Source organism: Oncorhynchus gorbuscha, linkage group LG20 (genome assembly GCF_021184085.1).
Source record: "Oncorhynchus gorbuscha isolate QuinsamMale2020 ecotype Even-year linkage group LG20, OgorEven_v1.0, whole genome shotgun sequence".
Classification (NCBI taxonomy): domain Eukaryota; kingdom Metazoa; phylum Chordata; class Actinopteri; order Salmoniformes; family Salmonidae; genus Oncorhynchus; species Oncorhynchus gorbuscha.
The window spans coordinates 40,244,149-40,263,209 of record NC_060192.1 but is presented as its reverse complement, the minus strand read 5'-3'; the positions used below and the strand labels follow the sequence as shown (position 1 = coordinate 40,263,209).

The 19,061-nt window shown below is 48.1% G+C and overlaps 1 protein-coding gene across 1 annotated transcript in view; it reads left to right on the top strand.

Moving 5' to 3' along the window:
* The first annotated feature begins 724 nt into the window (after positions 1-724).
* The window catches only part of LOC124006913 (transcription regulator protein BACH1-like), a 31,166-nt gene continuing 12,829 nt past the window's right edge, over positions 725-19,061 (top strand). Inside the window, exons 1-2 of the mRNA XM_046317103.1 lie at positions 725-884; positions 13,919-14,173. Of these exons, the coding sequence (XP_046173059.1) occupies positions 13,919-14,173 (255 nt within the window). The 5' untranslated portion in view covers positions 725-884. The remainder of the gene's footprint in view (positions 885-13,918; positions 14,174-19,061) is intronic.

Here is a 19,061-nt window from a genome sequence, read left to right as displayed (position 1 = left end):
AAGTACACAACACCATCATCCAAGTTAGTGGGCACGTCCCCATCTACCTGGCAGGGTGGTGTCTACTGCATTACCATGTGATCACTATGAGCAGACGAATACACAGGGAAGTTGAAACTTCCCGATTGTACCAGTGAAATGAAAATGTGCCAATTCTAGCTTGGATAATTGTGATGTTTATGACAACAACAAAAAACACACAACGTTGTTAATATTGTAATGACTATATGCCGTGGCAGAGACGGGGTAAAACATTCCCCTTTAAAAGCCAGCAGCAGGCCTGGCTACACAGGCCCCTTCCAAAACGAACTGTCTTTGTTTAGTAGAGATCCTACAAAGTATTTCCCTCATCACTTTAGCTGAGGCAGGTAGAAAAGTTATCTTTAGATTCTCAAAATACCCGTGTCAACATAGTCATTTTTCCATTGGTCTTTTTTTAAACCATCATATTTAAATAAAAAAATGAAATTACTCATTGCCTTTTCTTGTTGTTACATTAAAAGTGGCCCGTTTGATTAAAATTCAATATCTTTTGAATGAGTTATTCACGTTGCAATATTTAGAAATGCAAGCTTTTATTTTGAAGTCTTCCCGCATTGACCATACAATATTTAGAAATGCAAGCTTTTATTTTGAAGTCTTCCCGCATTGACCATACAAAGTGACGTCATCACGCGCTTCTGGCAGAATACCAGCTTAGGGAAAGTCATATGACTAGTGCTTCCGCAGAATTGGGTACAGTCATTTACAGTTGTCAACAACAGTCCCAAGTTTTCTGTCCCGAGGTCTAAACTGTGTTCGGGAGGTTGTCACACTGAATATGTCAGCCTCATAAACCTGTTTAGGATTTCAGCTCACCGACGTCTTAGGATAACCAATGTCAGGTTAGTTTCATTTATAGTTCTACTGTTTGGGAAACACACACTCGGAGTTGATCACAAAGTTGAGTTGTTTTGAGATTGGTTGATTTGTCAGTGTTTAGGCTATACAATCTTACAATTGTTGTGTTTTGTCTTATTATTAGACAATGTCCCTTATTGGAAATATGTCTTACATTATGTGACAGCGTGCTATGGGTTGTTCTATACGGCTAACACGAGTTAACGTGGATTCTAGTTTTGAAACATATGCCAGACATCGGCTAGACAGGGTGTGACCATCTCACCCCGACATGGTTACAGATTTCTTGATTTGACAAAAACGGCTGACACCTGTGTAAAAAAAATATTATTTATTGTCATGCGTGTCAAATTAAAGCTAATAGTGTATTTGAGAAATAAATGCACACAACTACACACACTTATTATAATAATAAAAAAAAATATTTTAAAAATGCCATTCTTAAAAAGGATAAGCATGAGGAAAGGCCTTGATTTCTTGTCAAACAGATTAAAAAGTGGTCTTAGACATGTTAGAAAGACAAGAAGAAAAAGACTCCCTGACAACTAATAACAACACATTTCAAATTGGATAATGTCTTCGCCCCCCACACCACACCACTCTCTCGAGCTAAAGTCACCTATCCCAGCTCTTATTGACACCCACCCACCGGACAGCCATTAAAATGTAGTTGACATTTAGTCAGTTCGCCCTGGCTGGACCAAATCTGAACCAATCACAGACCGTACAGAACAGTAGAGCACGAGAGTATAATCTACTGTACAAAATAGTCATAGACGTCTATGATTGGTTCAGATGTGGTCTGGCCCGGACCAACCAAATGTTGTCTTGTTTGGGGGCGGGGTGCATTAGAATACTCAAATACCCTAAATAAGGATATTGCATATTTCCACCTTTGTTTATTTCATTTATCAGATGCTCAGACATCTTCAGATAGCTAGGTGGACCAGTCATAGCTAGGTGGACCAGTCATAGCTAGGTGGACCAGTCATAGCTAGGTGGACCAGTCATAGTCAGTACATTCATCTCCAGATAGCTAGGTGGACCAGTCATAGCTAGGTGGACCAGTCATAGTCAGTACATTCATCTCCAGATAGCTAGGTGGACCAGTCATAGCTAGGAGGACCAGTCATAGTCAGTACATTCATCTCCAGATAGCTAGGTGGACCAGTCATAGTCAGTACATTCATCTTCAGATAGCTAGGTGAACCAGTCATAGTCAGTACATTCATCTCCAGATAGCTAGGTGGACCAGTCATAGTCAGTACATTCATCTTCAGATAGCTAGGTGGACCAGTCATAGTCAGTACATTCATCTCCAGATAGCTAGGTGGACCAGTCATAGTCAGGACATTCATCTTCAGATAGCTAGGTGGACCAGTCATAGCTAGGTTCATCTTCAGATAGCTAGGTGGACCAGTCATAGCTAGGTGGACCAGTCATAGCTAGGTGGACCAGTCATAGCTAGGTGGACCAGTCATAGCTAGGTGGACCAGTCATAGCTAGGTGGACCAGTCATAGCTAGGTGGACCAGTCATAGTCAGGACATTCATCTCCAGATAGCTAGGTGGACCAGTCATAGTCAGTACATTCATCTCCAGATAGCTAGGTGGACCAGTCATAGTTAGGTGGACCAGTCATAGTCAGGACATTCATCTCCAGATAGCTAGGTGGACCAGTCATAGTCAGTACATTCATCTACAGATAGCTAGGTGGACCAGTCATAGTCAGGACATTCATCTACAGATAGCTAGGTGGACCAGTCATAGTCAGGACATTCATCTACAGATAGCTAGCTGGACCAGTCATAGTCAGGACATTCATCTCCAGATAGCTAGGTGGACCAGTCATAGTCAGTACATTCATCTCCAGATAGCTAGGTGGACCAGTCATAGTCCAGTCACATTAATCTACAGATAGCTAGGTGGACCAGTCATAGTCAGTACATTCATCTCCAGATAGCTAGGTGGACCAGTCATAGCTAGTGGACATTCATCTTCAGATAGCTAGGTGGACCAGTCATAGTCAGTACATTCATCTCCATCTACAGATAGCTAGGTGGACCAGTCATAGTCAGTACATTAAGATCTTCAGATAGCTAGGTGGACCAGTCATAGTCAGTACATTAATCTCCAGATAGCTAGGTGGACCAGTCATAGTCAGTACATTCATCTCCAGATAGCTAGGTGGACCAGTCATAGCTCAGTGGACATTCATCTCCAGATAGCTAGGTGGACCAGTCATAGCTAGGTGGACCAGTCATAGCTAGGTGGACCAGTCATAGTCAGTACATTCATCTCCAGATAGCTAGGTGGACCAGTCATAGTCAGGACATTCATCTCCAGATAGCTAGGTGGACCAGTCATAGTCAGGACATTCATCTTCAGATAGCTAGGTGGACCAGTCATAGTCAGGACATTCATCTTCAGATAGCTAGGTGGACCAGTCATAGTCAGTACATTCATCTTCAGATAGCTAGGTGGACCAGTCATAGTCAGTACATTCATCTTCAGATAGCTAGGTGGACCAGTCATAGTCAGTACATTCATCTTCAGATAGCTAGGTGGACCAGTCATAGCCAGTACATTAATCTTCAGATAGCTAGGTGGACCAGTCATAGTCAGTACATTAATCTTCAGATAGCTAGATGGACCAGTCATAGTCAGTACATTCATCTTCAGATAGCTAGGTGGACCAGTCATAGTCAGTACATTAATCTCCAGATAGCTAGGTGGACCAGTCATAGTCAGTACATTCATCTTCAGATAGCTAGGTGGACCAGTCATAGCCAGTACATTTATCTTCAGATAGCTAGGTGAGACAACCACATATCACAATATTTAAAATTTTCTTCAATAAAGTACAGTCAGAGCTAGTAAGAGGAGAAAGACAAGTGTTAGTTAATGGAAGGAACATTATTTTTGAGGGGTGAGGAGGATGTTGTGGAACTGGTCCACCTAGTTGTGGACTATTTAAGATCCTCTGAAGAGGGGGGAGGTTCAGATGTTTTCAGAAGATGGACTCTGCTGTCAGGGGGGACGCTGGGCAGGGACTCTGCTGTCCTAGTGTCAGGGGGAAGCTGGGCAGGGACTCTGCTGTCCTAGTGTCAGGGGGGAAGCTGGGCAGGGATTCTACTGTCCTAGTGTCAGGGGGAAGCTGGGCAGGGACTGCTGTCCTAGTGTCAGGGGGGAAGCTGGGCAGGGACTCTGCTGTCAGGGGGACGCTGGGCAGGGACTCTGCTGTCCTAGTGTCAGGGGGACGCTGGGCAGGGACTCTGCTGTCCTAGTGTCAGGGGGGCGCTGGGCAGGGACACTGCTGTCCTAGGGGGGGAAGCTGGGCACGGACTCTGCTGTCAGGGGGGGACGCTGGGCAGGGACTCTGCTGTCCTAGTGTCAGGGGGGGACGCTGGGCAGGGACTCTGCTGTCCTAGTGTCAGGGGGGAAGCTGGTTCCACCATTGGGGTGCCAGGACAGAGCTCTGACTGGGCTGAGATGGCAGTTGCCCTCCTGTAGGGGTGGGAGGGCCAAAACTGAGTATTTAGGTTGGGGTGTAGCGTTTGGGCATAGCCCGAGTTCCTCCTCCTGCTCCGTAGGAAAGAATCATGGCCTTGTACTTGATGCGAGATTCGATTGAAAGACAGTGGAGTGTGAGGAGGAGCGTGGTGACATGGGAGGAGCAGGGTGACATGGGAGGAGCAGGGTGACATGAGAGGAGCAGGGTGACATGGGAGGAGCAGGGTGACATGGGAGTAGCAGGGTGACATGGGAGTAGCAGGGTGACATGGGAGGAGCAGGGTGACATGGGAGGAGCAGGGTGACATGAGAGGAGCAGGGTGACATGGGAGGAGCAGGGTGACATGGGAGAACCTGGGAAGGTTGAACACCAGGCGGGCTGCAGCGTTCTGGGTAAGTTGCAAGGGTTTGATGGCAGAGCCCAGCCAACAGGCAGTTGTAGCAGTCCAGACTGGAGGAGTAGATGAGTGCCTGGATAAGAACCGGCGCTGCTTCCTGTGTGAGGTAGGGGTCGTACTCTAAGGATGTTGTAGACCATAAACCTGCAGTAGCGAGTCACTGCTCTGATGTTTGCAGCGAACGACAGGGTGTGGTCCAGGGTCACGCCAAGGCTCTTTGCCGACACCCAAGCAGAGATATCTGCCAGGCACACAGAGATGCGTGTCACCACTGGGTTTCAGAAGGGGGAGTGGGAAGGAGAAAAGTAGTTGTGTCATCCGCATAGCAATGATAGGAGAGGCCATGTGAGGATATGACAGAGCCAAGTGACTTTGTGTGTAGAGAGAAGAGGAGAGGGCCTAGAACCGATCCCTGGGGGACACCAGTAGTGCGAGTACGTGGTACAGACACAGATCCTCTCCACGTCACCTGGTAGGGAGCGGGCCGCCAGGTAGGATGTACTCCAGGAGTGTGCAGAGCCGGAGACACCCAGCTCTGAGATGGTGGAGAGGAGGATCTGATAGAGCCGGAGACACCCAGCTCTGAGATGGTGGAGAGGAGGATCTGATAGAGCCGGAGACACCCAGCTCTGAGATGGTGGAGAGGAGGATCTGATAGAGCCGGAGACACCCAGCTCTGAGATGGTGGAGAGGAGGATCTGATAGAGCCGGAGACACCCAGCTCTGAGATGGTGGAGAGAGGATCTGATAGAGCCGGAGACACCCAGCTCTGAGATGGTGGAGAGGAGGATCTGATAGAGCCGGAGACACCCAGCTCTGAGATGGTGGAGAGGAGGATCTGATAGAGCCGGAGACACCCAGCTCTGAGATGGTGGAGAGGAGGATCTGATAGAGCCGGAGACACCCAGCTCTGAGAGAGTGGAGAGGAGGATCTGATAGAGCCGGAGACACCCAGCTCTGAGATGGTGGAGAGGAGGATCTGATAGAGCCGGAGACACCCAGCTCTGAGATGGTGGAGAGGGGGACCTGATAGAGCCGGAGACACCCAGCTCTGAGATGGTGGAGAGGGGGACCTGATAGAGCCGGAGACACCCAGCTCTGAGATGGTGGAGAGGAGGATCTGGGTTCACAGTGTCGGAAGGCAGCGGGATAGTTTAGATAGTTTTATGAGGGAGAACAGAGCAGAAAGAGTCTGCTTTGGCAGTGCGGAGAGCCTCCGTGACACAATAGGAGAGCAGTCTCGGTTAAGTGACCCGTCTTGTAGGCTGACTTGTTCTGAGCGAGGTAACGAGAGTGTTGGTCAGAGTCTCGTTGTGTTTTTGGAAAGAATAGAAAGGGATACAGAAAGTTTTTGTTTAATTTTTGGTTTCTTGAGGGGAGGGACTCCGCCCATTTTGAAGTTGGAGAGGACAGAGCCAGTGGTCAGGGATGAGCTGATGCGGGAAGTGAGGAATGGGAGGGAGGTCTCCAGAGATGGTCTGGTGGAGGGGATGGGGGGGGGGTCGAGCGGGCAGACCTCACTAGTCACAGGATGTCACCTGGAGGGTAGTTATGCGCGAGTGAGACCAGTGGACTCAATTTGCCGAGTGAATTAAAAGCGGATGTTGTCAACCTTCTTTTCAAAGTGGTTGGCAAAGTCTTCCGCAGAGGGGGTGGAGGATTTAGGAGGGAGGAGAAGGTGGAAAATAGTTTCCTAGGGTTAGAGGCAAAAGCTTGACATTTAGAGTGAAAGAAAGTGGCTTTAGCAGCAGATCCAGAGGTAGAGAGGAGGGAGTGGAAGGATGGTAGGTCCTCCAGAGTAAAAACAAAAAAATTGCTCAGCTGCCCGCATCCCTGTTCTGTAAGCTCGCAATGAATCACTCAGCCACGGAGGAAGAGGAAGAGGAAGGAACGGGAACAGTGTGAGTCGTAAAATACGGAAAGGGAGGAGAGCAGGGTCGAATAGGCAGACATGATGGAGAATGATTTAGCAGAAGGGAGAGATGATAGAACAGGAGAGAGTAGTGGGAGAAAGAGCGCTCAGACCCTACCATCTGGGTGTGTAGGTTTGAGGAAGAGGGAGACAGAAATTGAAACAAAGTGGTGATCAATGACAGAGTGGGATTGCAGGGGGATTAGTGAACAAACAGCCAATCTAGTAAAGATGAGGTCAAGCGTATTGCGTGCCTTGTGAGTGGGAGGGGACTGGGAAAAGGTGAGGTCAGAAGAGACAAGGAGGGCAAAGGAAAAAGTGGAAAGAAATGAATTGAAGGCAGACATCGGGATGTTGAAGTCTGACGAAGGCCTCGAGGCCGATACGTAAAGCTTAATCAAGAGCAGTGGTACCAACTCCAGAGGGGTGGTACTAACTCCAGAGCAGTGGTACTAACTCCAGAGGGGTGGTACTAACTCCAGAGGGGTGGTACTAACTCCAGAGGGGTGGTACTAACTCCAGAGGGGTGGTACTAACTCCAGAGGGGTGGTACTAACTCCAGAGGGGTGGTACTAACTCCAGAGGGGTGGTACTAACTCCAGAGGGGTGGTACTAACTCCAGAGGGGTGGTACTAACTCCAGAGGGGTGGTACTAACTCCAGAGGGGTGGTACTAACTCCAGAGGGGTGGTACCAACTCCAGAGGGGTGGTACCAACTCCAGAGGGGTGGTACCAACTCCAGAGGGGTGGTACCAACTCCAGAGGGGTGGTACCAACTCCAGAGGGGTGGTACCAACTCCAGAGGGGTGGTACTAACTCCAGAGGGGTGGTGCTAACTCCAGAGGGGTGGTGCTAACTCCAGAGGGGTGGTACTAACTCCAGAGGGGTGGTACTAACTCCAGAGGGGTGGTACTAACTCCAGAGGGGTGGTACTAACTCCAGAGGGGTGGTACTAACTCCAGAGCGGTGTGCGGGTTTCTTTTTTCTCATCTCGTTCAACTGCTACCATGCACCTGCAACTAACAGTTCCGATGTGCGATTGATTGCCTTTTGATCCAATGAGCGGTGAGCTATCATCAGGAAATGTGCTTATCAACGTATCAAGCTCATTGAGGAACTGTCCAAGGGCACCTGGTGGCCGATAGATTACAACAATGTTAAACTCGAGTGGACAAGTGACAGTGACAACATGGCATTCAAAATGAGGAGATAGACAGGTGAGGAAAAGAGACAGACAGATGACTGGATATGAGTGGCAGACAGATGACTGGATATGAGTGGCAGACAGATGACTGGATATGAGTGGCAGACAGGTGACAGATGACTGGATATGAGTGGCAGACAGATGACTGGATATGAGTGGCAGACAGATGACTGGATATGAGTGGCAGATAGATGATTGGATATGAGTGGCAGACAGATGCCTGGATATGAGTGCCAGACAGATGACTGGATATGAGTGGTAGACAGATGACTGGATATGAGTGGTAGACAGATGACTGGATATGAGTGGCAGACAGATGACTGGATATGAGTGGCAGACAGATGATTGGATTTGAGTGGCAGACAGATGACTGGATATGAGTGGCAGACAGATGACTGGATATGAGTGGCAGACAGATGACTGGATATGAGTGGCAGACAGATTACTGGATATGAGTGGCAGAATGATGACTGGATATGAGTGGCAGACAGATGACTGGATATGAGTGGCAGACAGATGATTGGATATGAGTGGCAGACAGATGACTGGATATGAGTGGCAGACAGGTGACAGATGACTGGATATGAGTGGCAGACAGATGACTGGATATGAGTGGCAGACAGATGACTGGATGTGAGTGGCAGACATTATTGGATATGATTGGCAGACAGATGCCTGGATATGAGTGCCAGACAGATGACTGGATATGAGTGGCAGACAGATGACTGGATATGTGTGGCAGACAGATGACTGGATATGTGTGGCAGACAGATGACTGGATATGAGTGGCAGACAGATGACTGGAATTGAGTGGCAGACAGAGGTCTGGATATGAGTGGCAGACAGATGACTGGATATGAGTGGCAGACAGATGACTGGATATTGAGTGGCAGACAGATGACTGGATATTGAGTGGCAGACAGATGACTGGATATTGAGTGGCAGACAGATGACTGGATATTGAGTGGCAGACAGACGACTGGATATGAGTGGCAGACAGATGACTGGATATGAGTGGCAGATAGATGACTGGATATGAGTGGAAGACAGATGACTGGATATGAGTGGCAGACAGATGACTGGATATGAGTGGCAGACAGGTGACAGATGACTGGATATGAGTGGCAGACAGATGACTGGATATGAGTGGCAGACAGATGACTGGATATGAGTGGCAGACAGATGACTGGATATGAGTGGCAGACAGATGATTGGATATGAGTGGCAGACAGATGCCTGGATATGAGTGCCAGACAGATGACTGGATATGAGTGGTAGACAGATGACTGGATATGAGTGGTAGACAGATGACTGGATATGAGTGGCAGACAGATGACTGGATATGAGTGGCAGACAGATGATTGGATTTGAGTGGCAGACAGATGATTGGATTTGAGTGGCAGACAGATGATTGGATTTGAGTGGCAGACAGATGACTGGATATGAGTGGCAGACAGATGACTGGATATGAGTGGCAGACAGATTACTGGATATGAGTGGCAGAATGATGACTGGATATGAGTGGCAGACAGATGACTGGATATGAGTGGCAGACAGATGACTGGATATGAGTGGCAGACAGGTGACAGATGACTGGATATGAGTGGCAGACAGATGACTGGATATGAGTGGCAGACAGATGACTGGATGTGAGTGGCAGACATTATTGGATATGATTGGCAGACAGATGCCTGGATATGAGTGCCAGACAGATGACTGGATATGAGTGGCAGACAGTTGACTGGATATGAGTGGCAGACAGATGACTGGATATGAGTGGCAGACAGATGTCTGGATATGAGTGGCAGACAGATGACTGGGTATGAGTGGCAGACAGACGACTGGATATGACTGGCAGACAGGTGACTGGATATGAGTGGCAGACAGATGACTGGATATGAGTGGCAGACAGATGACTGGATATGAGTGGCAGACAGGTGACAGATGACTGGATATGAGTGGCAGACAGATGACTTGATATGAGTGGCAGACAGATGACTGGATATGAGTGGCAGACAGATGACTGGGTATGAGTGGCAGACCGATGACTGGATATGAGTGGCAGACCGATGACTGGATATGAGTGGCAGACAGATGCCTGGATATGAGTGGCAGACAGATGTCTGGATGTGAGTGGCAGACAGATGACTGGATGTGAGTGGCAGACAGATGACTGGATATGAGTGGCAGACAGATGACTGGATGTGAGTGGCAGACAGATGACTGGATGTGAGTGGCAGACAGATGACTGGAAATGAGTGGCAGACAGATGACTGGATATGAGTGGCAGACAGATGACTGGATATGAGTGGCAGACAGGTGACAGATGACTGGATATGAGTGGCAGACAGATGACTGGATATGAGTGGCAGACAGATGACTGGATATGAGTGGCAGACAGATGATTGGATATGAGTGGCAGACAGATGCCTGGATATGAGTGCCAGACAGATGACTGGATATGAGTGGTAGACAGATGACTGGATATGAGTGGTAGACAGATGACTGGATATGAGTGGCAGACAGATGACTGGATATGAGTGGCAGACAGATGATTGGATTTGAGTGGCAGACAGATGACTGGATATGAGTGGCAGACAGATGACTGGATATGAGTGGCAGACAGATGACTGGATATGAGTGGCAGACACAGATTACTGGATATGAGTGGCAGAATGATGACTGGATATGAGTGGCAGACAGATGACTGGATATGAGTGGCAGACAGATGATTGGATATGAGTGGCAGACAGATGACTGGATATGAGTGGCAGACAGGTGACAGATGACTGGATATGAGTGGCAGACAGATGACTGGATATGAGTGGCAGACAGATGACTGGATGTGAGTGGCAGACATTATTGGATATGATTGGCAGACAGATGCCTGGATATGAGTGCCAGACAGATGACTGGATATGAGTGGCAGACAGATGACTGGATATGTGTGGCAGACAGATGACTGGATATGTGTGGCAGACAGATGACTGGATATGAGTGGCAGACAGATGACTGGAATTGAGTGGCAGACAGAGGTCTGGATATGAGTGGCAGACAGATGACTGGATATGAGTGGCAGACAGATGACTGGATATTGAGTGGCAGACAGATGACTGGATATTGAGTGGCAGACAGATGACTGGATATTGAGTGGCAGACAGATGACTGGATATTGAGTGGCAGACAGACGACTGGATATGAGTGGCAGACAGATGACTGGATATGAGTGGCAGATAGATGACTGGATATGAGTGGAAGACAGATGACTGGATATGAGTGGCAGACAGATGACTGGATATGAGTGGCAGACAGGTGACAGATGACTGGATATGAGTGGCAGACAGATGACTGGATATGAGTGCCAGACAGATGACTGGATATGAGTGGTAGACAGATGACTGGATATGAGTGGTAGACAGATGACTGGATATGAGTGGCAGACAGATGACTGGATATGAGTGGCAGACAGATGATTGGATTTGAGTGGCAGACAGATGATTGGATTTGAGTGGCAGACAGATGACTGGATATGAGTGGCAGACAGATGACTGGATATGAGTGGCAGACAGATTACTGGATATGAGTGGCAGAATGATGACTGGATATGAGTGGCAGACAGATGACTGGATATGAGTGGCAGACAGATGATTGGATATGAGTGGCAGACAGATGACTGGATATGAGTGGCAGACAGGTGACAGATGACTGGATATGAGTGGCAGACAGATGACTGGATATGAGTGGCAGACAGATGACTGGATGTGAGTGGCAGACATTATTGGATATGATTGGCAGACAGATGCCTGGATATGAGTGCCAGACAGATGACTGGATATGAGTGGCAGACAGTTGACTGGATATGAGTGGCAGACAGATGACTGGATATGAGTGGCAGACAGATGTCTGGATATGAGTGGCAGACAGATGACTGGGTATGAGTGGCAGACAGACGACTGGATATGACTGGCAGACAGGTGACTGGATATGAGTGGCAGACAGATGACTGGATATGAGTGGCAGACAGATGACTGGATATGAGTGGCAGACAGGTGACAGATGACTGGATATGAGTGGCAGACAGATGACTTGATATGAGTGGCAGACAGATGACTGGATATGAGTGGCAGACAGATGACTGGGTATGAGTGGCAGACCGATGACTGGATATGAGTGGCAGACCGATGACTGGATATGAGTGGCAGACAGATGCCTGGATATGAGTGGCAGACAGATGTCTGGATGTGAGTGGCAGACAGATGACTGGATGTGAGTGGCAGACAGATGACTGGATATGAGTGGCAGACAGATGACTGGATGTGAGTGGCAGACAGATGACTGGATGTGAGTGGCAGACAGATGACTGGATGTGAGTGGCAGACAGCTGACTGGATGTGAGTGGCAGACAGATGACTGGATGTGAGTGGCAGACAGATGACTGGATGTGACTGGATATGAGTGGCAGACAGATGACTGGATATGAGTGGCAGACAGATGTCTGGATATGAGTGGCAGACAGATGACTGGATGTGAGTGGCAGACAGATGACTGGATATGACTGGATATGAGTGGCAGACAGATGACTGGATATGAGTGGCAGACAGATGTCTGGATATGACTGGATATGAGTGGCAGACAGATGACTGGATATGAGTGGCAGACAGATGTCTGGATATGAGTGGCAGACAGATGACTGGATGTGAGTGGCAGACAGATGACTGGATGTGACTGGATATGAGTGGCAGACAGATGACTGGATATGAGTGGCAGACAGGTGACAGATGACTGGATATGAGTGGCAGACAGATGACTGGATATGACTGGATATGAGTGGCAGACAGATGACTGGATATGAGTGGCAGACAGATGTCTGGATATGAGTGGCAGACAGATGACTGGATGTGAGTGGCAGACAGATGACTGGATATGAGTGGCAGACAGATGACTGGATGTGAGTGGCAGACAGATGACTGGATGTGAGTGGCAGACAGATGACTGGATGTGAGTGGCAGACAGATGACTGGATATGATTGGCAGACAGATGACTGGATGTGAGTGGCAGACAGATGACTGGATGTGAGTGGCAGACAGATGACTGGATGTGAGTGGCAGACAGATGACTGGATGTGAGTGGCAGACAGATGACTGGATGTGAGTGGCAGACAGATGACTGGATGTGAGTGGCAGACAGATGACTGGATATGAGTGGCAGACAGATGACTGGATGTGAGTGGCAGACAGATGACTGGATATGAGTGGCAGACAGATGACTGGATGTGAGTGGCAGACAGCTGGCTGGATGTGAGTGGCAGACAGATGACTGGATGTGAGTGGCAGACAGATGACTGGATATGAGTGGCAGACAGATGACTGGATGTGAGTGGCAGACAGCTGGCTGGATGTGAGTGGCAGACAGATGACTGGATGTGAGTGGCAGACAGATGTGACGGATTTGTAAGTGTATTATGCTAAATAATGACATTGAGATGTCGTCAACTAGCTGTTAAATCTGTTGGTTACCACGAGCTGTTTCTGTTTACAAGTCTGTTTTTACTGCTGGGGGGGAGATTTTGATTTGACTAGATGTGATTAGATTTGTTTTAATATACCATGATAGCCTGCAGATCAATAGTAGTTTAGGCTACAGCTGTTTGACTGACACCACTGTTTTAAGGAAGTAGTAGGTTAAGCTACAGGAAGTAGTAGGTTAGGCTACAGGAAGTAGTAGGTTAGGCTACAGGAAGTAGTAGGTTAGGCTACAGGAAGTAGTAGGTTAGGGTACAGGAAGTAGTAGGTTAGGCTACAGGAAGTAGTAGGTTAGGCTACAGGAAGTAGTATAATTTTGTCATCTTTTTTTCTCTCTCTCTTTTTGTGTTTGTACTAACCTCTGTGTGTGTGTGTGTGTGTGTGTGTGTGTGTGTGTGTGTGTGTGTGTGTGTGTGTGTGTGTGTGTGTGTGTGTGTGTGTGTGTGTGTGTGTGTGTGTGTGTCCACAGATGTCCGTTGCCATGTCTAGTCTGGAGAGCCTGCGGTCCTCTGTGTTTACCTTTGAGTCCTCCGTGCACAGCTGCCATGTGCTGCGTTGTCTGGACGACCAGCGGAGGCGTGACCTGCTGTGTGACATCACTGTGCTGGCCGAAGGGAGGAGTTTCAGGGCCCACCGTTCTGTGCTGGCCTCCTGCAGCGACTACTTCACACACAGGGTCTCCTCCCACGCACCACAGGGCCTTGTCGTCACCCTGCCTCAGGAGGTGAGAAGGGAGGGACCATGACCCAAGGAGTCCAGGATCACATTAGTCCACTTCAGGCCAGGAGTTTTCCGATCTTACCATACGAGATCCAGATCCGGAGTACTGATGGTTTTCTGTTCTACCTGATAATTAATGGCTTCCACCTGGTGTCCCCAGGTCGAAATCAGTCGCTGGTTTAAAGGGAGATAATGAAAATCAGTAATGGACCTGGCTTCCAGATCCACATAGGAATTTGACTCATTTAGCTGTTAGCCAACTGAGCTAAAGCCTATTTAACACAAGTATTAATATTTATATTTATTAAGGATTAAGGCAGCAGCTACTCTTCCTGGGGTTTATTATGGATCCCCCATTAGTTCCTGTCAATACAGCAACTTTATTATGGATCCCCCATTAGTTCCTGCCAAGTCAGCTACTCTTCATGGGGTGTATTATGGATCCCCATTAGTTCCTGTCAAGGCAGCAGCTACTCTTCCTGGGGTTTATTATGGATCCCCATTAGTTCCTGTCAAGGCAGCAGCTTTATTATGGATCCCTCATTAGTTCCTGTCAAGGCAGCAGCTACTCTTCCTGGGGTTTATTATGGATCCCCATTAGTTCCTGCCAAGGCAGCAGCTACTCTTCCTGGGGTTTATTATGGATCCCTCATTAGTTCCTGTCAAGGCAGCAGCTACTCTTCCTGGGGTTTATTATGGATCCCCATTAGTTCCTGTCAAGGCAGCAGCTTTATTATGGATCCCTCATTAGTTCCTGTCAAGGCAGCAGCTACTCTTCCTGGGGTTTATTATGGATCCCTCATTAGTTCCTGTCAAGGCAGCAGCTTCTCTTCCTGGGGTTTATTATGGATCCCCATTAGTTCCTGCCAAGGCAGCAGCTACTCTTCCTGGGGTTTATTATGGATCCCTCATTAGTTCCTGTCAAGGCAGCAGCTACTCTTCCTGGGGTTTATTATGGATCCCCATTAGTTCCTGCCAAGGCAGCAGCTACTCTTCCTGGGGTTTATTATGGATCCCCATTAGTTCCTGCCAAGGCAGCAGCTACTCTTCCTGGGGTTTACTATGGATCCCCATTAGTTCCTGTCAAGGCAGCAGCTTTATTATGGATCCCCATTAGTTCCTGCCAAGGCAGCAGCTACTCTTCCTGGGGTTTATTATGGATCCCCATTAGTTCCTGCCAAGGCAGCAGTTACTCTTCCTGGGGTTTATTATGGATCCCTCATTAGTTCCTGTCAAGGCAGCAGCTACTCTTCCTGGGGTTTATTATGGATCCCCATTAGTTCCTGCCAAGGCAGCAGCTACTCTTCCTGGGGTTTATTATGGATCCCCATTAGTTCCTGCCAAGGCAGCAGCTACTCTTCCTGGGGTTTATTATGGATCCCCATTAGTTCCTGCCAAGGCAGCAGCTACTCTTCCTGGGGTTTATGGATCCCCATTAGTTCCTGCCAAGGCAGCAGCTACTCTTCCTGGGGTTTATTATGGATCCCCATTAGTTCCTGCCAAGGCAGCAGCTACTCTTCCTGGGGTTTATTATGGATCCCCATTAGTTCCTGTCAAGGCAGCAGCTACTCTTCCTGGGGTTTATTATGGATCCCCATTAGTTCCTGCCAAGGCAGCAGCTACTCTTCCTGGGGTTTATTATGGATCCCCATTAGTTCCTGCCAAGGCAGCAGCTACTCTTCCTGGGGTTTATTATGGATCCCCATTAGTTCCTGTCAAGGCAGCAGCTACTCTTCCTGGGGTTTATTATGGATCCCCATTAGTTCCTACCAAGGCAGCAGCTACTCTTCCTGGGGTTTATTATGGATCCCCATTAGTTCCTGCCAAGGCAGCAGCTACTCTTCCTGGGGTTTATTATGGATCCCCATTAGTTCCTGCCAAGGCAGCAGCTACTCTTCCTGGGTTTATTATGGATCGCCATTAGTTCCTGCCAAGTCAGCAGCTACTCTTCCTGGGGTTTATTATGGATCCCCATTAGTTCCTACCAAGGCAGCAGCTACTCTTCCTGGGGTTTATTATGGATCCCCATTAGTTCCTGTCCAGGGCAGCAGCTACTCTTCCTGGGGTTTATTATGGATCCCCATTAGTTCCTGCCAAGGCAGCAGCTACTCTTCCTGGGGTTTATTATGGATCCCCATTAGTTCCTGCCAAGTCAGCAGCTACTCTTCCTGGGGTTTATTATGGATCCCCATTAGTTCCTGCTAAGTCAGCTACTCTTCCTGGGGTTTATTATGGATCCCCATTAGTTCCTGCCAAGGCAGCAGCTACTCTTCCTGGGGTTTATTATGGATCCCCATTAGTTCCTGCCAAGGCAGCAGCTACTCTTCCTGGGGTTTATTATGGATCCTCATTAGTTCCTGTCAAGGCAGCAGCTACTCTTCCTGGGGTTTATTATGGATCCCCATTAGTTCCTGCCAAGGTAGCAGCTACTCTTCCTGGGGTTTATTATGGATCCCCATTAGTTCCTGTCAAGGCAGCAGCTACTCTTCCTGGGGTTTATTATGGATCCCCATTAGTTCCTGCCAAGGCAGCAGCTACTCTTCCTGGGGTTTATTATGGGTCCCCATTAGTTCCTGTCAAGGCAGCAGCTACTCTTCCTGGGGTTTATTATGGGTCCCCATTAGTTCCTGTCAAGGCAGCAGCTACTCTTCCTGGGGTTTATTATGGATCCCCATTAGTTCCTGCCAAGGTAGCAGCTACTCTTCCTGGGGTTTATTATGGATCCCCATTAGTTCCTGTCAAGGCAGCAGCTACTCTTCCTGGGGTTTATTATGGATCCCCATTAGTTCCTGCCAAGGTAGCAGCTACTCTTCCTGGGGTTTATTATGGATCCCCATTAGTTCCTGTCAAGGCAGCAGCTACTCTTCCTGGGGTTTATTATGGATCCCCATTAGTTCCTGTCAAGGCAGCAGCTACTCTTCCTGGGGTTTATTATGGATCCCCATTAGTTCCTGTCAAGGCAGCAGCTACTCTTCCTGGGGTTTATTATGGATCCCCATTAGTTCCTGTCAAGGCAGCAGCTACTCTTCCTGGGGTTTATTATGGATCCCCATTAGTTCCTGCTAAGTCAGCTACTCTTCCTGGGGTTTACTATGGATCCCCATTAGTTCCTGTCAAGGCAGCAGCTACTCTTCCTGGGGTTTATTATGGATCCCCATTAGTTCCTGCTAAGTCAGCTACTCTTCCTGGGGTTTATTATGGATCCCCATTAGTTCCTGTCAAGGCAGCAGCTACTCTTCCTGGGGTTTATTATGGATCCCCATTAGTTCCTGCTAAGTCAGCTACTCTTCCTGGGGTTTATTATGGATCCCCATTAGTTCCTGCTAAGTCAGCTACTCTTCCTGGGGTTTATTATGGATCCCCATTAGTTCCTGCTAAGTCAGCTACTCTTCCTGGGGTTTATTATGGATCCCCATTAGTTCCTGCTAAGTCAGCTACTCTTCCTGGGGTTTATTATGGATCCCCATTAGTTCCTGCTAAGTCAGCTACTCTTCCTGGGGTTTATTATGGATCCCCATTAGTTCCTGTCAAGGCAGCAGCTACTCTTCCTGGGGTTTATTATGGATCCCCATTAGTTCCTGCTAAGTCAGCTACTCTTCCTGGGGTTTATTATGGATCCCCATTAGTTCCTGCCAAGTCAGCAGCTACTCTTCCTGGGGTTTATTATGGATCCCCATTAGTTCCTGCTAAGTCAGCTACTCTTCCTGGGGTTTATTATGGATCCCCATTAGTTCCTGCTAAGTCAGCTACTCTTCCTGGGGTTTATTATGGATCCCCATTAGTTCCTGCTAAGTCAGCTACTCTTCCTGGGGTTTATTATGGATCCCCATTAGTTCCTGCTAAGTCAGCTACTCTTCCTGGGGTTTATTATGGATCCCCATTAGTTCCTGCTAAGTCAGCTACTCTTCCTGGGGTTTATTATGGATCCCCATTAGTTCCTGCTAAGTCAGCTACTCTTCCTGGGGTTTATTATGGATCCCCATTAGTTCCTGCTAAGTCAGCTACTCTTCCTGGGGTTTATTATGGATCCCCATTAGTTCCTGCCAAGGCAGCAGCTACTCTTCCTGGGTTTATTATGGATCCCCATTAGTTCCTGCTAAGTCAGCTACTCTTCCTGGGGTTTATTATGGATCCCCATTAGTTCCTGCTCTTCCTGGGTTTAAGGATCCCCAGTTCCTGTCAAGGCTCTTTCCTGGGGTTTATTATGGATCCCCATTAGTTCCTGCTAAGTCAGCTACTCTTCCTGGGGTTTATTATGGATCCCCATTAGTTCCTGCTAAGTCAGCTACTCTTCCTGGGGTTTATTATGGATCCCCATTAGTTCCTGCTAAGTCAGCTACTCTTCCTGGGGTTTATTATGGATCCCCATTAGTTCCTGCTAAGTCAGCTACTCTTCCTGGGGTTTATTATGGATCCCCATTAGTTCCTGCTAAGTCAGCTACTCTTCCTGGGGTTTATTATGGATCCCCATTAGTTCCTGCTAAGTCAGCTACTCTTCCTGGGGTTTATTATGGATCCCCATTAGTTCCTGCTAAGTCAGCTACTCTTCCTGGGTTTATTATGGATCCCCATTAGTTCCTGTCAAGGCAGCAGCTACTCTTCCTGGGGTTTATTATGGATCCCCATTAGTTCCTGCTAAGTCAGCTACTCTTCCTGGGGTTTATTATGGACCCCCATTAGTTCCTGCTAAGTCAGCAGCTACTCTTCCTGGGGTTTATTATGGATCCCCATTAGTTCCTGCTAAGTCAGCTACTCTTCCTGGGGTTTATTATGGATCCCCATTAGTTCCTGCTAAGTCAGCTACTCTTCCTGGGGTTTATTATGGATCCCCATTAGTTCCTGCTAAGTCAGCTACTCTTCCTGGGTTTATTATGGATCCCCATTAGTTCCTG